This window comes from Uloborus diversus, chromosome 2, assembly GCF_026930045.1.
Source record: "Uloborus diversus isolate 005 chromosome 2, Udiv.v.3.1, whole genome shotgun sequence".
Lineage (NCBI taxonomy): Eukaryota > Metazoa > Arthropoda > Arachnida > Araneae > Uloboridae > Uloborus > Uloborus diversus.
Window position 1 is genome coordinate 149,948,216 of NC_072732.1, and position 21,058 is coordinate 149,969,273.

At 33.0% G+C, this 21,058-nt stretch overlaps 1 protein-coding gene across 1 annotated transcript in view; it reads left to right on the forward strand.

Annotated features, from left to right (window-relative positions):
- Window positions 1–20,735, forward strand: part of LOC129217409 (acetoacetyl-CoA synthetase-like) — an 84,259-nt gene extending 63,524 nt beyond the window's left edge. Inside the window, exons 15-18 of the mRNA XM_054851705.1 lie at window positions 1,316–1,385; window positions 4,568–4,626; window positions 16,134–16,336; window positions 20,504–20,735. Of these exons, the coding sequence (XP_054707680.1) occupies window positions 1,316–1,385; window positions 4,568–4,626; window positions 16,134–16,336; window positions 20,504–20,638 (467 nt within the window). The 3' untranslated portion in view covers window positions 20,639–20,735. The remainder of the gene's footprint in view (window positions 1–1,315; window positions 1,386–4,567; window positions 4,627–16,133; window positions 16,337–20,503) is intronic.
- The last annotated feature ends 323 nt before the right edge of the window (window positions 20,736–21,058 follow it).

Below are 21,058 nucleotides of genomic sequence, written 5' to 3' on the forward strand. Positions count from 1 at the left end.
TAACTCCAATCTTTACTGAAATCTGTTTCTATAGGGGAAAATATCCTGCTAAAACATGGGGAAAATATCTGTGCCCCCCCCTTAAAATTTTGCATATGGGCGCACTTGATATAAACTCACTTGTGGCAGTTTTATGGCAAGAAAGAGCACTAAACTTATATATATACATTATCAATCGATAGTTAGGACGTTTTTTCTAAAATTGAGTTGTATCACTTTACTTCCCGTGGCGCGATATAGTTTGTGACTGGCTTGTAATACGGTGCGAAAAATACCGTTTGATAGTTAAAAGTAACTTTATTTTAGAAAACTAAATAAATAGCTGCATTGTCATGCTATCTTATTACTTTTTTCAGACAGTTAATCTCATTCTATTATTGATGCTGTTTTAACATCCCAATTTCACACGTTTCTTACTGCATAGGTAATTCATGTTTTGGCGATCGTTTCATGTATTATGGTTTAAATTTTAAAATATTATTATTTATGAGTTCTTTTATGTGATATTTAGTTTGAACAAAAAAGCTGAAATGATGGGCTTAAATGTATGCAGAAATATAACTTGTAGAAACACGATGTAATCTATACAGCATGAAATTTCGAAAAAAAAAAAACTTAACTAAAATATAAACAACTAGAGTTCAAACGTGGCAGCAATAAGGCAAGTGTGCATTACTATAAAATAAGATCAGGAAGTTTTGAAAACACTCATCTGCAATAACTTTTGCTGCACTGATTCCTGGTGATAATAAACTGCTAGTTGATAACGCTTTATCATTAGTTCGGCAGTTCTGTTGAGGATAAAATCGTGGATCTAGCGAAGTTTTGTGTCCCAACTTCAAAAATGGGGAAAGGGACTTATTTTGTCTACATGGCCTAATTTGGCGTACCCTCCTTACTTTATTGCAAAAACTTCAATTTGTCAGAAAGAGACTCAATTGTGATTTTTTTCCCTTACAATAGAAGACATTGATGCGTTTAAGGAAACCAACTTTTTATATATAGAGGTAACATACCTGTACATTCTGAGGGTGGACACGAAAAGGAAATGGAGCACTTTAAGCAAATAATCATGATTACTATTTCTGTTTTTATTTTGTAAAAACCGAATAAATAAATTATTAAAAAAAGAAAAAAGAAAAAAAAAATAAGTAAAGGAGGAAAAAAAAGCAACTAAGAAGACCACAGCAAAACGTATTTTGGAGCTTTTTTTATTCGATTATTCAAAACTAGTTTCTTGTCTTTCAAATATCTATTGAAACAATTTGATGACTTGCATAAAAACTTAAAATAAACGATTCTGTCTCTATTTCAGGAAAATTTGCCATGGGAGACTTGGGCCTGATTAATCCTGTGACGAAAGGATATATAATTTATGGCAGAAGGTAAAAAATGTCGTTTAACAAAATAAGTTTCATAAAGCACTAAAGTTCATCAATAATTTTGAAAAAGCCATAGGGTCATTCCATGTCAAGTGATCCAAAATTTGGGAAATTTTTCCCCTCACCCTTTTGTATTTCTTTGAAATTTGGCTCATCGATTGTACCCTTTGAGGTAATCAAAAGTCCAAATTTTTAGATTTTTATCTCTATTATTTTTTTATTTATGACACTTTGATTTTTCGAAAAACCCGCTTTTTTTCATGGATGCTTGAACATAAAATGGACGATAACTCATTATCAAATATAGATAGAAAGATTTGGTAAAAAGCATTTTAAAGTACATTAGTTGCTGTTTAATGGGATATGCAACATGACTAATTTCAAAAAAAATTTAATTTTTAAAAAATGAAATTTAAATTTTAAATTTAAATTTATCAAAAAAGGTATAATGAATTTTTTTAAAAAAATTCTCAAAAATTTGTGTGTATTTTATTTTCATTTGTGCAAAGTTTCAAGTTGGGATCTCAATGGGATCATATTTTTATGAATTTTTAAATAAAATTTGACGTATGAAATAATGACATTTTTCAGATTCCAACTAGTTAAATATGGGGTTCTCTCACTGGGGATGGTCTAGTAAGTAGTAATTGATCATAACTATGCTTGAAATGAGCTGACGTGAATTTGTAAATTGGCAAGCACCCCCCCCCCCCGCACCACCACTTTTATTTATTTTATTTATTTATTTTTTTCAAAACTATTTTCAAAATGTAAAAAATAAATAAATGAATAAAAAACCAAAATGAATAGTAAACTTATTAAAAATTGGTAAATATTCTTCTTTAAAGTAAAAAAAAGACCCCTTCCCCCGGGCCACCACTTTTATTATTTTTTTCCAAAACTATTTTTAAAATGTAAAAAATAAATAAATAAATAGAATAAAACAAAATGAATAGAGAACATAATAAAAGTTGGTAAATGTTCTTCTTTAAAGCAAGACAAAGTACATTACCCCCCCCCCTCACATTCACTCACACATACGATTAACACTATACTAATATCACGCTTCACCTGATGCTTTTTTTTTCAGACCAAGTGTTTCTTTTTCAGTCCGAACTTCACAAAGTGTACTTGATTATTTCACTATCTGATAAGGAAAGTTATGATTCATTTCGTCCCTTACCTCTGCACCAACTTTCAAATTTGGATGGAGGAAAGAAATAGTTTTCCCCAAGATCACAGCAAAATAGGAGTGTTTCCCCCCGTGTTGTTTCATTCTTTTTACACCAAACCAAAAATAAATCTAAGTATCATGTCATATGTCTGTCCACATAAAACTCTTTCAACAACATTTGGAGTGCAGCTGTTTTTTCTTTTCTTTAATGCTAGTTTTCTTTTAATTTCACTTGTAAACGAGAGCAATGCAGCGAGATCTATTTATACATATATTAAAAGCAGTTATATATCAAACAAATTTTGCTAATTTGAGCATAACCTTCCATGTTGTTATGTTTCATTCCAGATTGCCCCCCTCCCCCTACCGTCTCACTTTCCGAAAGAAAAAAAAGCTGCAAATGAGTTCAGTTTTTCTGACTTTTATTTTTTATGACCCCCCCCCCCCCCATTTATAAGCTTTAGTCACTACTGATGTTTAGCAGCGTGCGTCCCAGTTTATTATGGTTATAACTCTTACGTGCCAGCTTTTTTTTAAATACAGTTTTGGAAAAAAAAAAAAAGATAAAAAGTGGTTGTGTGGCGGAGGGGGGGGGGGGTACTAATCTACAAAGTCATGTCAGTTCATTTCAAGCATAGTCATGATCAATTACTACTTACTAGACCATCCCCAGTAAAAGAACCCCATATTTAACTAGTTAAAATCTGAAAAATGTCATTATTTCATAAGTCAAATTTTATTTAAAAATTCATAAAAATATGATCCCATTGAGATCCCAACTTGAAAATTTGCACAAATAAAGATAAAATACACACAAATTTTTGAGAATTTTTCTAAAAAAATTCATTATACCTTTTCTGAGAAATATAAATTTAAAATTTAAATTTCATTTTTTAAAAATTAAATTTATTTTGAAATTAGTCATGTTGCATATCCCATTAAACAGCAACTAATGTACTTTAAAATGCTTTTTACCAAATCTTTCTATCTATATATTTGGTGCTGAGTTATCGTCCATTTTATGTTCAAGCATCCATGAAAAAAAGCGGGTTTTTCGAAAAATCAAAGTGTCATAAATAAAAAAATAATAGAGATAAAAATCTAAAAATTTGGACTTTTGATTACCTCAAAGGGTACAATCAATCGATGAGCCAAATTTCAAAGAAATACAAAAAGGTGAGGGAAAAAACTTTGGATCACTTGACATGGAATGACCCCATAGCAACATGAAATAATTAAAAGTTTTTCTAAACAATTGCAAGTTGCTTCTTAAATTTATAAACGCGTAACATCTTGAAGCCATTTTATTAATGTCAGCTGAAAAGATCTTGTAAACGGGACAGATTTCTGTATTTGTGAGCGCAATAAGTTTCTCTATTCTTACAGCTTCATGCAAGTGAACTTCACTCAAAGTGTGGGAAGTGTATAATATCCCACTGATTTGGGAAATTATTCAGAACGTAAGGGAAAAATTGTACGTATTTAAAAAGAGCCTGGATTTTACTTTTTAAGTAATAATAATAAAACTGGAGACCTCATTACCCAAAATATACTTCATAGTCCTTATCGTTAAAATATTCTGGCATAAAAACAAGAAATGCTTTTGAAACAGCAGAGTAAATAGTGTCCCAACTGTAGGGCTGCGCCGTGGGAGCGCAAGCCCACAGTGCGGGGGAGACGGCGAGCTATGTTTGAGGGCGCCCTATTCAGAAGGGAAAAAAAAACCACTGGGAGTTACAATGAAAAAAATAGTTTTTTAAAAGCTAAATACATATTTTTTGGTTCTGGGGACACTTAAGTCTGTCTATGCACGTCAATCTTAAAAGCTAAGGTCTCATAAAACTTGTATGGTCGAAATCTTTAACGTTGTGATAGAGTCACACTTGATATGGCCTTTAAGTATACAGAAAAATAGAATAGGAAAAAATGCAACCACACTATAAACTTTTTTAACAAATATATTTGTGTAATTTTACAAAAGAAAGTTGTTTTAAAATGCATTCTTTTCTAGTGATGCTACATTAAAACCTGGGGGTTGCAGATTTGGAAGTTCAGAAATTTATAATATAGGTATTATATCTTTAACTATTTTTCTGTTATTCTGTGACTTTTGTGTGCCGAAAGAGGAAATAATAATAATATTAACGAAAATAATACTGATAAACAATAAATTAACAATTAAAATTATATAATTAATAAAATTATAATAATAATTTTTAATTAATAAATAAAATGATACTACTTACTAATAATAAAATAACAATAACAATAATAATCACAAATAAATAGAATAAACATGTAATAAAGTTATTCAAAGCTTCAGCATTAAGAAAAGTTCCTTTTGAAGACTTTCTCAGCGCTTAAATCATCAGAATCATATTTTCGATATCGACGGAAATCTGGTGTGCCATGACTAAATGCAATACCAAGTATGAAGCAAGGCCCACAATGCTGTTCGGTCATTATCACGAAAGGGGGAATAGAATGACTATTGTAACGCTAAAAGAATTGTGATTTAAAAGTGAAATCATAGCCCATATGAATCGATTATTTCAGAAAAGGTATAAAGTAACATTTTTTTCAAAATTGAGTTAGCTCTGGTTTTCCTATAAGGTAAACGCACCAGTAGTGACCGCTTTAAGGTTTATATTTGAAAAACAAGGATTCCAGGTCTCCCAATGGATTCAAACTTGCAGGACGTAGAGTTCAGGCTATATTGTAGTGAGCAGTTTAAAAAGGAGTAGGTAGAGCATCATGGAAATTTGTTATGAACTATTCAGTAAGGTCGTATGGATTCTTCATGTTTTTTCAGCTGTCTTCTAATGCTTCTCCATAACGAGGTATATAAGCATTGTGTTGTATTATGAATCAAACAATGCTCAAAAATAATATTTTTAGAGCTTTACTCATGTTGTGAAATGAGAAAGATCATGTTTAGAACATTTTCAACTCAAAGTAGTTGCTTTCTTTGCTCACAGTTAATCTGGCCACTACTAGTACCAAAAAAGTTGGGAAATTCAAAAGTGGCCACCGAGTAGCTACTACTGAATCAGGGAGATTTTTCATAAATCATCTCGATTTTCCTTTTAATACGTTGTAATCTCTTTACATAATAACCTGCCTCGTTTCTGATATAATATTCTTGTGTGATCTAGTAGTGGCCACCCGGTGGCCATTTCTAAACAACAATATGGCCACTATACTGATTCATGTACAATGACCACTGATGAATCAAATTTGAGGTTTAGGAAAAAAAATTGTACAAATTGACATTCTGGCATTTTAAAAAATGGGACGATTAAGGAAGAGTAGGGCTATAATATGCTCATTGAGTTTCAAATGTAGTAATTGATATTGTAGGCCCATTGTTTAAAAAAGCCACAAAATATGCTTCACTCTGGCCACTGACGTTTACCTCTTGTATGGACAAGCCCGGATTACCCATCAGACCATCTTAGACCCTGGCCTAGGGGCACATATCACGGAGGAAAAAATATTAAATAGCTTGTTGGTTTAAAAAAAATAAAAAAAATAAAAAAAAAAAACAGAAATTCGGCGCGTTAGTATATAGAGGAGAAAAATTCAACTAGAACCGATTGCGAATCCCTTTTCTAATCAAAGCAGATAATTTTTAATTTCTTAGATTTAAGTAATCATTTCTTGAAAATACAGATTTTCTCAAGGTAAAAACTTATTAGAAGTAAGTCAAACACAATAAAATTAGTAAAAGCCAAATATATAAAATTTTTAGTTATAAAACTTATTTATGTAGCAATGTTCCTCTTAGAAGTCTTTAATTCATGTCAATAAGTATGTGTGTTGCAATTAAATAATCTATTGACTCATATTTATTCATGACTGTCAATAGTCAGGGGCACCCAAAGTTCACTTTTTTGAGAAGTGGGAAATTTTTAGTTTACCGAATAAAACTTCAAAGTTTACCGAATAACAAAATACGAGCATTGTACTAGTAGTTTTCTAAAATATCTGTGATTAGCAATAATTTAGTAGTTGGGTCATTCCACGAAAATGCCAACCTGCATGCCAAAATTTCAAACTCAATCAAAATTAATGTATTATACATAATTTTAGAGATAACATTCTTAATTTTCGAATCTCGTAAAAGGTTTTTCAAGATGGATGCCCTGCATGGAATAATTACTGCTTGAAGATCTTCAACAACAATAGAAAAATTTTCACTATAAAGCATTCAAGAAACACGATCTGTAATTTTTTAAGCATACATTCGACATAAATAATTTTTTGTTCAGTTATTTCTTATATTTTGAGATTTCAGTTTCTTTAATTTTTTTATTGAAATTTAATTTTTTTTCTCGTTGAGCCTAATCTGAATTCTGTCTTGAAGGACTGTTACGTTCGTTACAGAACATCGTGTTTTTCCTTCCACACTTTTTATAAGACTGTAAAAAGAAAACTTTTGCTTTTCCCAACAGTTTCCTAGAATGCATTTAAATTGTTGAATTTTTATTAAATTATTTACACAATTAGCTATCAGCGTGACGAACGTAATAGATTGATTGAGACGAACGTAACCGCTTGAAACAAACACTGCATCTTTCGAACGTTTAGTTCAATAAAAAACGAATGAAATGTATATTTCGAAACAGTTGTTTTTTCAATGTCACTGTACAATATTTGCAGCAATTAACTCGATTTTCAACACATATTTGTGGAATTTTCTCCGGTTGCATTTTATGGAAAAATCGGCAGCTCAAAAAGAGAGAGAGAGAGAGAGTTATAGCAGAGCAAGAATGGCAGGTAAACAAAAAGAAAATGACAGAAAATAAACCAGCAGAGCGTATGCGAATATTACGCAAAAAAAAAAAAAAAAAAAAAAAAAAAAAAAAACACACACACACACACACACACACATAATGATAAAATTAAAAAAAAAATCAAGAAGACTGAGGAATCAAAAATGAGAAGTCAGGAGATGAGAATCAATTGTAGAGAAGCTAGTAAGCTGGCTTTGTATAGAGTTGTAAAGCAATGCAACTTCGCCTTTCTCAACATGCTAAATTTTCGGAAAGATTCCAAAAGCATGCTCTTCCATGTAGTGCTAGAAAAAAATAGACTTTTATATGTTATCATCTTGCCAAAAAATAATAATAATATTGGAATTACTGCAAAAGAAATGAAAGTCAAAAAAATCCTGGAAGAAGTATTCTTGAAAAAACAATCCTTACAATGGATATTGTTTCCGTAAAGAAGATTACATTTCTTGATAGCTTTTTGGGGGAAAAAAAAGTTCCGCTGTGTTTGATTTAAAAAAAAAGTGTGCTGTAAAGACCCAAGACAGAAGAAAAACTTTTATATTTTCTTCTTCATTACATTCTAAACTGCCATTTCAACCGTCCGTTTCCTCTCACGCCAAGCTCTTGTTCTTTCTGAGTCTGACTCAAGCATATTCACAACATGATTGTATATTTTAATGAAGAAAATAGATTACAAACAGTGAGAAAACTAAAACTTACTCGAAATCCGACTTTAAGCTGTTGCCAAAAACAATAAAAAATAATAGTAATAATAAAGTTAATTTTGGTTAAAAATTAACAAACTATATTCAAGGCTAAACCTTAGCAATGTAGATTACGCTCTTGAACTTGAATCAAAGAAATCCTCGAAATCCTGCATTATTTGAAACGTTTAAAGTGACCAAAATCCACAAAAATATGTTTACTTAAGCATTGAAATCAAACTGATAATTTTACTAACAAAATTAAATTTAAACGCTATCATTTTTCTTTTTTTCTCGCAAGAATTAAGTCACTTCCGTCACACAAAAAAATGTTGGGGATCGAAAATCAAAGCTCTCGCATAAAAAGTTTTACTTCAAAACAGAGAAAAAAATAAATTTGCACAGACCAATAAAAAAGCATTTATTTAATCCATGTTGTAAAATTGTTGATATAAACGTTACTTTTAAGACAAAGTATCAGTGCTTACTTATTAACTAATAATTCGACACGTAACGATCTAAAAAACTACACGAGACTTCAACGTGACGAACGTAACTTCAGAGTTACGCTCTTCAATGTTACGTTCGTCACACGTCATGTTTTTAAGAAATATTCATTTCTGTTACATTATAAGAAAAATGAGTATTATTCTGCATGAAAAATAAAGTTAAGGAATACAAATAATACATTACACTGTTTTTACAATAATATCTAGCTAAACTTCAGAGAAATTGAGAGCTGTATTTCATTTTGCAAATTCAATGTTGCAAAAATGTTACGTTCGTCACACTACAGTAATTTAGTTTCAAAAACCGATTTATGTGATTTATACTGTGTTTTATTACATGAATATTACACAGAAGTTTTTTCTTTCACAAAATTCCAATAAACCACAAGTAAATGATTAATAGACGTTTTAAACTCATGTTATGCAACAAAACAGAGTCTCAGAATGTTACGTTCGTCACAATGGAATGACTCAATTACTAAAATTATGCTTACAATAAATAACATAAATAATCAGAGAAAAATAAAATATTAAATTAAAATACTTAAAAACTAATTTACCAGACATTACCAGATATTCCTGATATATACCGCCAGAGTTTTAGGACAAGTGAAAAGAATATTGCAAAAATTTCCGAATTTGTGAAATATGTAAAAAATTTACCTTTGAAAATTGCATGATTTCTGTATTTATCGATGTCCAAAACGTCCATAATTAATTCTTCAGACCAATTTTATTTTCTAACTCCTTCGTTAACTTAAGACACAGCTGAGAATTAATGATAACTTTATGAGTCTCTTGAATCAACACGGATGACCTGAAATTTTCGCATTGAATGAAATCGGCAAAATTAGAAGTCCTCAGCTACACAATTAGACATATAAAAAGGGTTTAAAATAATGCTAAATACATAATTATAGATATCCAAATGGTAAAATGACTTAGAAAAGAAAAACGAGCGAGTATTAAAGGAGAGGATGCAATCGGATTTCGAAATGTGTGAAAAATTGGGATTGGCGCGTAGTAGAGTAAAAAATGGCCAAGATGCATGCATTTAATCTAATCTGTAGTATTCGATAAATGTGCATGTTCTTGAACTCAAAATCCATGATCAATTTCCATTATTTTTTGCCGACAATCATGACTTTCCTTGACCATTTTCAATCATAGCCGACATCCATGACTTTCCAGGTGTGCAAGCACCCTACCTTTAGTAATATTGAAAACTTATGCTACCAATTTCCTGTATCCAGTGATGTGCCTTGGTAAGTTATAGGAAACAAAATGTCCTAGAATTACATTGAATGGTGTGTGCTTACCTTACTATTTTATTATAAACAAGATAATTGTACGTAGCAAAAATACCCGGTTTTGCCTGGGTCTGTAATAATTATGAGAAACAATCGCTACACTGTTATAACCAGGGATTCCAGACGAGTGAATATATTCCCTCTAAGGTGAAAGCATGGAGCCCTAAGGTGCAATACTAGCCAGGAAATAGAGCAGAGGAGCCAAAACAACATGCAATCACAGAAAGACTTGCTGCGCATGCGCGTTTGCTTTAGACATGCATTCAACCACTTCAATATATCTGACAAATGATAGTTGCATCTCTGTGTCTTTCACATTGAATGAAGTGCACTATTGGATTAAAACACAACTTTTCTAGGATTAATTATCCGAAATAACAAGTAAGTACAGCTTTTGATCACTTTGTAGCTTTTAGGGCTTTCAAACATAGTTACAAGTATTTAAAAGTGCATTTACTGCTTTCAGTTACCGTTACTGTCGTTTAGTTTCAATTTATTGTTACTGTTGTGAAATTTCCATCATTCAAAACGCTACCAAAAATATCTATCATTTTTTTCTTGAGTACTCGATAAGAAGCATTTAATCACCAAAATAACCAGCTAAGATTATCAATAATCAACAAGTGAGGACCAGAACAAAAATGATTCTTGTGCTTCGTAGGAATTGCATGCGAAAACGTAAACAGCAAAAAAAAAAAAAAAAATCTTCCTCCGTCTGGCTTTTTTTTTTTTTTTTCCTTTTCCATTCAAGTGTTTGAATCATTTCCTTTTAACGGTCTCGATAGCGTTAGAAGTTTCTTTTGGTTTTTAAACTGTGGGAAAAACTTCATGTGCTCTTGAAGCTATTTTGTTACTCTTGAATAACGTTTATGAAACGATTTTGTCTTGGCGTAGCTGCAATATCCCAGAATATTTTTGGCTCTTCATGTAAAAAATCCTTAAGTACCTCTATACTTCATTTTCGACAAGGTTCATGTTTTAGTAAATGTATAATTTCTCACATTATTTAAATAATTACTCGTCTTTAAATTATAACATATTTGTGACAGCTCTTTGATACCAAGTGAAGGATAGATATTTATTGTTTTATTAACTTTTAACGTTACTTTGTAAAAAAAAAAACTCATCAGAACGCCGAATGTTTTCACTAGTTTTAACGGCCCCTGAGTTATTATTATTATTGATTTTATGAATTTTTAAGAAAACGATTAAGATTTCACTGTTTCGAAAAGTTTTTAATTTGTTTTTACTGGCCCGTGGGTCAAAAGAGGTTGAGAAACACTGAGTTAAAGCACGATCAGGTGAATTAAAGCAATGAGCACTTCTTAACTATGTTGAAAACTCTGAAACATGATCAAATGCTGTAATTACAAGTTTTAATCATTTCCAGTACTGAGTTCAATGTGAAAAATGTCCAAAATGTAGAATATCATGAATCAAGAGAAAACTATTAAAAAAAAAAGAAAAACAAAATACAGAACCGTATTCAAAAACGCACACAATACGGGGAAGGGGGGGGGGAGGAGGTTCTACAGTAAGGGGTGCCATTTCTCTCTCTGAAGGTTCCTTTTTTTTTTCGCCCCGGCTGCCTATTTTTTAAAAGGTGCCTATTTTTCACCCTATTTAGAGGTGCCAATTCGGCTCCGTATTGGGTGCCGCTGGTGAACAAGCGTTTCTCCCCTTAAAGATGCCGAATGCATCCTGTAGTTTTAACAGTGTACTTTTATTCGTTCTCTGCTGTAACTGAAATAACTTAAAACACACCGCTTTGACGTGATTAAAAATAGAGCTTCTTCCTAATCCATAAAAGTAAAATGGCAATAATTATGAAGAACAAAATTGTACTCTTTTAGAAACGAAAAAACGATACTTAAGCATATACAAATTTGAGGAATTTCCAAAATATGAAATTAAACTTCACTTGTTTAAAAAGTTTTATCTTTTTTTTTTCGAACATAGTCTAAAACCTTCTCTATATTGCTATTGAAGTACAAACTTTTAAAAAACGTAGCCGCCCATAATCCCTTACTGCGATTTTAAATGTTGTTAAATTTGCATTAATCGTATTGGGATACCGTAAATGAGACTCCCCCTCCCTGCTGTGTAAAACTGTGTGTTACAAATTTTCATCGAAGAGATAGTGTCGCCATATACTGAGATACTTCTGGTGATTATAATCCCGAAATGTTTCCAATAAATAGTAAAAATTTGGCAGACGTTTGAAATTGTGCGCAAAGATAGATAAATGGAACTTTTCGTGCTGTTTATGGATTTGCTTGATTTACTTGGCGAATAATTTTACGTGTTAACAAATTTAAAAAAAGAAATATTAAAGAAAAGGCAATATTTGGTTATATGGTGAAAACCGAGAAACAGTATTGCGTACTCTTTAGTTTCACAAACAGCGACAGTTGAAAAAATTGCCAAATGCCTTAGCTATTGAAATGACTCCACAAAAAAAGTTCGGCTAGATTCCTGCTGATCAATTAAATACCCAGTCAACACAAATAAATAAAAAAACGCATTAATTGCCTCACAGTTGCATTTAAATGGAAAATGATCAGCCAAATGCATGTATTATTTGCCAATCTTGTGCAAAAATCTTACTTCAAGATTTGACTTGAGAAAAGCCTCGAACAGTCATGAAAAGCAAAGATAGTCAACAATACAACAATTGTCGCTATCGACAGGGAGTTGACATGATGCACTAAATACTGTATTGAGTTGAGAAAAGCCTTCGAACATGAAACTAAAAAGCTCATAACTCGTTTTTTATTCTACTTAGAAATTTCGAACAGGTGCCATCTTCAGCAGAAAAATCAGAGCTTTCGATGGACACATAATTTTAATATGTGCAAGTATTTTTTCATCCCCATATTAGAGAATTTATACGAAAATTGTGTTTTATTGCCCCATAAGGGGGTTTCCCCCCCCCCCCCCCATAACGGGACGAAAACTACCCTATGTGTTATTCTGATGCATAAGCTATATTATTGTAAAGTTTCATCAAAATCCGTTCAGTAGTTTTTGCGTGAAAGAGTAACAAACATCCACACATACATCTATACAGACAAACTTTCGCATATATAATAGTAGTAAGATAATTTTGAAGTGATAGTAATTATTCAGTTCATACTTACCATAGTTTATATGTATGATCTTACTACTATTATATATGCGAAAGTTTGTCTGTATGGATGTATGGATGTATGGATGTTTGTTACTCTTTCACGCAAAAACTACTGAACGGATTTTGATGAAACTTTACAATAATATAGCTTATGCATCAGAATAACACATAGGGTAGTTTTCGCCCCGTTATGGGGGGCAAAACCCCCTTAGGGGGAGAATAAAACAGAATTTTCATATGAATTCTCTAATATGGGGATTAAAAAATACTTGCACACATTTACATTATATATCCATCGAAAGCTCTGATTTTTCTGCTAAAGATGGCACCTATTCGAAATTTCTAAGTAGAATAAAAGACGAGTTATGAGCTTTTTAGTTCCATCTTCGAAGGCTTTCCTCAACTCAATACAGTATTTAGTGTATCATCTCAACTCCCTGTCGATTGCGGCAATTGTTGTATTGTTGACTATCTTTGCTTTTCGTGACTGTTCAAGGCTTTTCTCAAGTCAAATCTTGAAGTAAGATTCTTGCACAAGATTGGCAAATAATACATGATTTGGCTGATCATTTTCCATTTAAACGGAACTTTAGTGTAATTAATGGTTTTTATTATTATTTATGCTGATTGAACATTTACTCATTATCCAAACAACCAGCAGATCGCCAAAATTTTTGCAGAAAGATTTCCGTATCTGATGCATTTGGCAGTTTTTTTCAATGTCGCTGTTTTTGAAGCCGAAGACTACGTCATAATGTTTCTCAGTTTTCACCATGTAAACAAAATATCGCCAATCAAAGAATCTTTAAAAAACTTTTTTTACTGTGTTAAATAATCCAGCAACTAAATTAGGCAAATCCATAAACAGCACAAAAACTTCCATTAATTTTCCTTTTTGCACAATGTCAAACAATTGCCAAATTTTACTACTTATTTTGGAAACATTTCGGATGAAACTCTTTAGCCCCATTTTATGGTGACCAAAATTATCTCAGCACCTGTCAATAATATCTCAACGAAAATTAATATCATATTGTTTTACGAAGTAAGGAAAGAAGGGGGGGGGGCATCATCGAAGGTGTCCCAAAACGATTCAAGCAAATTCGGTAAAATCGCACCAAGAGCGCACAATGATTGAAATTTCCCAAAATAACTAAAGCAAGTGTAAGGATATTATGATCGCGGCTATATATTTTTTTAAACTTCGTACTTCAGTAGTCATACAGAGAAGGTTTTAGACTCCATGTTAAAAAAAAACTATCAAGAGATTAATCTTTTAAAACATGAGAAGATTAATTTCATGTTTTGGAAATTTGTATATGCTTAAATATAGTGCTTTCGTTTCTAAATCAATACTATTTTGTTCTTATTACTTATTACTATTTTAGTTTTATGGGTAAGGAAGAAACTCGATTTTTAATCACGTCAAAAAGATGTGTTTTAAATTCTTTCACTTAAAACAGAAAACAAAAGCAAGTAACGATTTTTTCTCATAACTATTACTGACCCAGGCAACGCCGGGTATTTTTGCTAGTACTTATAATAAGTACATACATTTTCTTTTACTTTACTTTTAACATTAGCGAACAAAACATACAAATACAAATTTTCTACTAAAAACTTTTTATTTTGTCCTAAGTACTTATGTACTTAGAAGAAAGAAATGTACAATAAAAATGTGATTAATATATTGGTACTTAATGTAACTATCATATTGAATCAATTTTATTCATCACTTATTTGAATTTAAATTACGTAATGTAAATTCTAGGGAAAGGATGTCAGATGCCCTCTACTGACTCATGCATGTGGCCACTACTGAAAATTTCAGATTTTGGGGTGGTCACTAATGGATCAAAATTGAAATTGGGGGGGGGGGAGTGGATAAAAAAATTGAAAAAATTGAAAATCGGGCATTTTTGGAAATTCGACGATTAAGGATGAGTTGTGCGCGCTCATTGAGTTTTGAAATTGGAATTAATATTGTAGACCCAAAGTTTAAAAAACACAAAAAATATGCATAACTGTGGTTACTACTAATGCGTTTACCTTATTTGTATGTAGAAACATTGACTAGTGTAGCAGAGAAGTCGATCCTTGTACAACAGAGCACTTTATTTAGGATATTATTTTTCATTTAGTGCAGAAAGAGCATAACGGAGCAGAAAGGGCATGAGTCCCGGACTTACGCCCTTCATGATGTTTAAATATTCCATATAACATCAAAGGAATGGTTTCAGGCTCTATTTTATATACAGTTTTCAAGATAATATTGCAAAGTAACGCTTGTCGGCTGAACTACCTTTGCCAATATTGAGTATACATAAAGGGAAAATTTTCAGTGTTGGAACAAATAACAAATATTAAGATGATTATTCAGTGCAATTTTGAACCTAGTCATACTTTCATGTACATCGAACTTGGTACACAAAACTAGACAAGAGAAGGTTAGAAAAAAAAATTCCATGGAGGATGTATTTGATGAATAGGAATATGAATATAGTTTCATACACATGTAAAACTCTTGCTTTTTATCTCAGTTTGTTAGTTTTTTTAATTTTTTTTACACCAGACTTTATTATTTCACTAAAACAAGACGAGAGAAAGTAGAAAATACACGATGTATTATCTTAAGATAACAAATTTATGAATACGGACTTCACTAATTATTTTTGTCACTTTGTTGTATTATTTTTTATTATCATAAATCAGTCTGAAACAAATCTGTTTCACTTGATTTACATTTTCATCATTTAAACTAGTGTTTCTGGATATTTATTGCAGAAAGGGTATGAGGCCCCCCAAATTAAAAAAATAAAATAATTAATTTCAGTGACGAAATGAAACGTAATTTTAGGTGAGGTAATGATCCTACTTGTGGCTAGATTAGTCATAAAAAATTTCGTAGAATTTAGTTCATTTCTGAATGAAATAATCACTTTTTATTGATTCCTGAAAAGTTGCATTAGTTGGACTTATGCCTTTTCTGAAATAATCAAATCATTTAAAGTAATTTCCTGTTACATTCGTGATTCACACACATATGACACCTCCCCCCCAGGCTAACTTTAATGTTAACATCCTCTAGTGTTTTAGTATACCATACGTTATTTTATCCTGACATGTAATGTTTCCTCATTATTTTTCAGTTGAAACGTTTTTTGAGATACAGGATAGCATTTGTGTTTCCCAGTACTCTCCAAAAGGCATTGAAAGAGCTGTTCTTTTCCTGAAAATGAAAAGTGGCCAAAACTTTAGTGAAGATCTTATTTCCAAGATTCGATCTACCATTACAAGAGAACTCTCATCCAGTCATGTGCCCGAGATCATACTTAGCGTCCCAGACATTCCGGTATGCTTCTTTTAGTATTCTAAAAATTAAAAAATAAACTTTAGTCTATTTTTTACACAGGTTGTTGTTGTTGCACGTCCCCGTTTACCAGCAATGCTAGACCAGATCCATAACATCGTACACCTCAAAAAATCCAACACCGTTAGATAATCGTCAGCTAAATCTTGGTTTGGAGAGTCCCAGGCACGCTAGGAGGTGTTCAGGTGTAGCCTTCTAAGAAAAACAGTTGGAACAAATTTTAAAGCTCTTGGATACCTCAGTAAATTTCATTGATTTATGGTGATCACTTCGAAAGTGGGCAAGAATAGTGTGATCCTGCCTATTAAAACCAAGAGCCAGGAACCATCAAGGATAAGGACACTGATACCAATGGTGCTCTGAGCTAGATGGGGACAATCTAAGCGGGCAAGAATAGTTTGATCCTGCCTATTTAAATCGAGACCCAGGTTGACCCTCGAGGACAAGAACACTGATAGCAGTGGTGCTCTGGGGGAAAATTCCAAGTAGTCTTATTCCTGTGTTTGATTTTTTAGAAAATCTTCAAAAAGGCGAGGGGCGCTGATGGCACAGAGGCCTCACAAGCACCAGCCTTGGTCAAAGTGTCCGAAATCTCATTTCCCTCGCGATCGACGTGGGAAGGGATTCACTGCAGATGAATCACTTTTTATATGTTTTATCTTTAACTCATTGATTGTAAATCAAAGAGAGAAAAACAAGTCGTTCTCTAATTTGCAGTGGAAAACAACCTTTAGAGCTCATGTGCAAAAAATGATGAAACTTGGTAACGACATATAGTAACGTGACGTTTATCATAACATGTTGGTGACAATACATTCAGGAATATGTTTAGATACAGACTAGAAGAGAAGAAAATTGTCTCCCGAGAGATGACCTATTATCTGAATTATTTGCTGCAGTTCGTCAGCTGAAAGCTGCGGTTGTCAACTTACGCGAAAGACATTCATAAAAGTCCCGAACGTTTGATCACAGGATAAATCTGGAAACATATAGGCGGCTAAGATACCATCCAGAGCAGGATGGACATTGTGGTCTTGCTTTCTCTTACATTCCAATGGTACTCGGCATCCCCTGAAGAAAATATAGTCTTACCGAATGGAGCATTTCATCAACTTGTCATTGAGCTGTGTTACTACAAACGATTCGATCCGCATAGTAGGCGATGGTGCGCCAAGCCATGATGCCAAGCGACATAGCGTTTCTTAGCGCAACCGGATTAAGTTCACAATTGCGTATGGTACATGAGACGACGCCACCGGCAGCGCTTTTACAAAGCCAAACTCACCCGAAAACAACAGATCAAGTTACATAGATATCTACGTGGTTCTATCTCTCGCACTATATTAAAAAGAGGTGCCCGTGATTTTGATGTACGAAGACAGCTACTTCTATTCTATTCAAGAGTCACAACTGACTACAACTGTGTTTATGTCGAGGACTGCATACAAAGTGCCTTGCCTCCATTATTTTATATACCGATAGATGGCAGCACCATCACCGGATCGAACAGTTAATGAGAATTTAGAACTAGTCCAAGAGCTAATAGCTACCTGGTACTAGCACCCCCAGAGGTATAGACAGCTACTTATTAAAAGCATGAATAAGGGATCCCGGATGCCAATCGACAATAAATAGTCCTTTTCGGTATGGTGGAATCAAGATTGCCCTCTCCCGTCGAAAAGTTTTCGATTTGACTTGTAGGGTCACTAGAACAGTTCTGCGGCGACATCGGTTGCTGACACCACTCATGTGGTACTTGTACCCTTTGAAGAACGCGCCACATTGCCTTCTTCCAACCAGCCGCTTTTAGTAAAACGGTGTGTACGCTTGAAAGTGAATTTCCAAATTTAGAATTACCGATTACTTCTGTTGAGTTACGATGGGATGCAGTGCGGATACAATTAAAACATACACTTGTTGAAACGAAAGTTCGTGCGATGTTTACAAATTTCAAATAAAAGTTGTATTTAAATCATAAAAAATAAAAAAAAAACTCCTTAAGATACATTTTAATTGACTGACACAACATTAAAAACAGGCATAAAATGAAAACTAATAGATGATAGCACCGAAATATATTTCATCTTCAAAAAAATAGGCAGCTAACAAAAATAGTTATAAAATGAAAACAAGTTATTGAAACGCAATGAGAAAGTTTCACAGATCGTAGAATATAAGAAAAGGCAGGGAGAGGAGAAAAACGGCAATTAGTTTTTAAAGATGCTGTGTGTGGATAAATAATAATGTCTCTAATTTGTGCTATTTTTTTTTTTTTCGTTTCTAGCAGCATTTGATTAATACACTATTCGCCGGAGTGGAAAAGAAGTCGTACAAAAATACATGGAGTGTATTAAAAACACTAAAACAGTAAAATGAAATTGGCAACCCCAAAAACAATAAAAGCATATACAGAAGTTAAAATCATTTCCGTCGGCAGTATTTGAACTGTTCTCTTTCCATCCAGTACCGCTCGTATATGTTTTCAGTGTAGTTGTGCCACGGAGAAATAGCGGATGCACTGGAAGCCCTTTATTTTGTAGAGAGTTCGATAAGCGAAAGCGTAGGAGTAGTCAAAACTTAACTGCTCATGTGTTCTCGCTGATTATACCTATTTCAAGATGATGGGACCCGTTTCCACCTCCAGCTAATCCGTCATTTCTCCGTGCCACAACTATAACTGCAGGGCAATTTCTCAGCTGGACAGAATTCATCAGAATATTGTCTTCGCACATCACACAAGTTGGAGCGGAAAGGATCTATGAAGGGTGACTGCCAAAACAGTAATGCTCATTTTCTATCCTGAAGGCAGCAACCGCTGGCCGACTAGGTTTGGATAATCAGGGATCCCATTCTCAATATCTCTCCAGGGCTTACCATCAATTTGTTCTTGTGATTGCTAAGCGGTCAAGTCGCATCTCGGCATTACCTTTTCTAACGTATCTCGAGATTAAAGATGTTTACTTATATTTACTTTCATTATTCTAGCAGTTATGGTTATGGTGTGTGATCATATGTACTGAAATTAGAAATTTTAGAAATTTGAACAATGTTAAATAACGGAATGGGCGCCAAACAAACGTAAATTCCAACGCAACAAAAGGATTAGCAATAGCAACTGCTGAAATGAGCCTGTTCTTATCTTGATCATAATACACATGTTGTGGTTACGCAGATATTTTACTATCGAGCTGCTCTCGCATTTAACTGCAGGATGCATATACATACAAATGTTGTTTCTGCGACGTTTCTTCTCTAGTTATGCAGTTTTTTTTTGGGGGGGGGTCTTATTTTTTGAGATAAAAGGGTATCTTCAGGTTCTTATTCCAAGTATCATGTGTCCAGACAAAACTTAAGATACAAATGACTAACTGAATCAATCCAACTAAAAACTAACTGCAGTCAAGGTGAAAGTTATTCAGGCTTGGAATATTTGAAACACATGTAATTAGAAAATTTCATTTACAAGAGAAATATCGTCAGTTGAGTACCACAACTATCTACAAATTTGGAAAGTGTCGAATTTTTCACTTTTGGCTGAAAATGTTTTTTCGAAAGAAGACATAAATACTTCTAAAGGCATTTCAATCAAGACTTCTCATTTCCCAGAAATCGCCAAAAAACATAAATTTTTAGAGTTTTCTTGGAAGCAGTATGAAAAAAATTAAAAAAGAATTTTAGTTAAAGCTTGACCACGGATAGACAGCGGATGACTTTGAAGCAAAACATCATCTGTATCATTCGTAATAGGTAGAATCTGCCAAAAAATACCTAACAGTAGGAGGTACGGTCTCGCTAATCCTATCGATTCCAAATTAATTCCAAAAAACCTATTACAAATGATACAAACGATGTTTTTGCTTCAAAAGTCATCCGCCTTCTTTTCTTGGTCGAGCTATACCTGTTTGTAGCATTCCCTTTACGATATGTTATTACCAGTGAAGCAGCCAGGGGAATATTTTGCGGTCAATCCAAAGAACTTTTGGTTTTAAAACATTTTGCCAATCCTTATATGGTAGTTTTTATACAGTACAATGGCGATATGACCAAAAACCCCAGGTAGGTTTTCGATGCGCTGCTGGTAATTAGAAACCTGTATTACTATTGTATCTATTGTTTCTTGATTATTATTTTTTTCTCTTCATCTTTTAGTATAGCGTCAACGGGAAGAAGTTGGAAGTTGTTGTGAAGAACATAATCAACAACAGAAAGTACAATCCAGAGACTGTTATTAATCCAGAGTGCTTGAAACATTTTTCAAACATTTCGGAGTTATCAGGGTACTGATTCAGAAATAAAAATTGTAATTGGATCAACCGAGCTTCATCGTATTCCGAATTGATTAGTTTAACATAAATTTCTTCCGAATTCATCAAGTATGTCCCTTTTATGTCACTGGTTGGTGGTTTTTTCTTAAGTAAATTGTATTACCCACAATATAGCATGAATTACTTAGAGTGTGGAAGTAGTATACTCTCATTTTATAGTGAATTGATTGTATTTAAGCGAGGGTACTGGGGGGTAAACAAATTTCTCCTAAAAAGTCCAAACATGCTTTATTTTCAGATCCTAGTGAACTGATATGAAATTTTAGCGCAATTATTCCAGCTAAATTACGTTACGTAAACAATAAAGAAAAAGTGTTAGATGTGTTACAAAAACAAGTTGTGGCACTTTATTTGTGGTGTTTCTAGAGCGGGTGTCGCT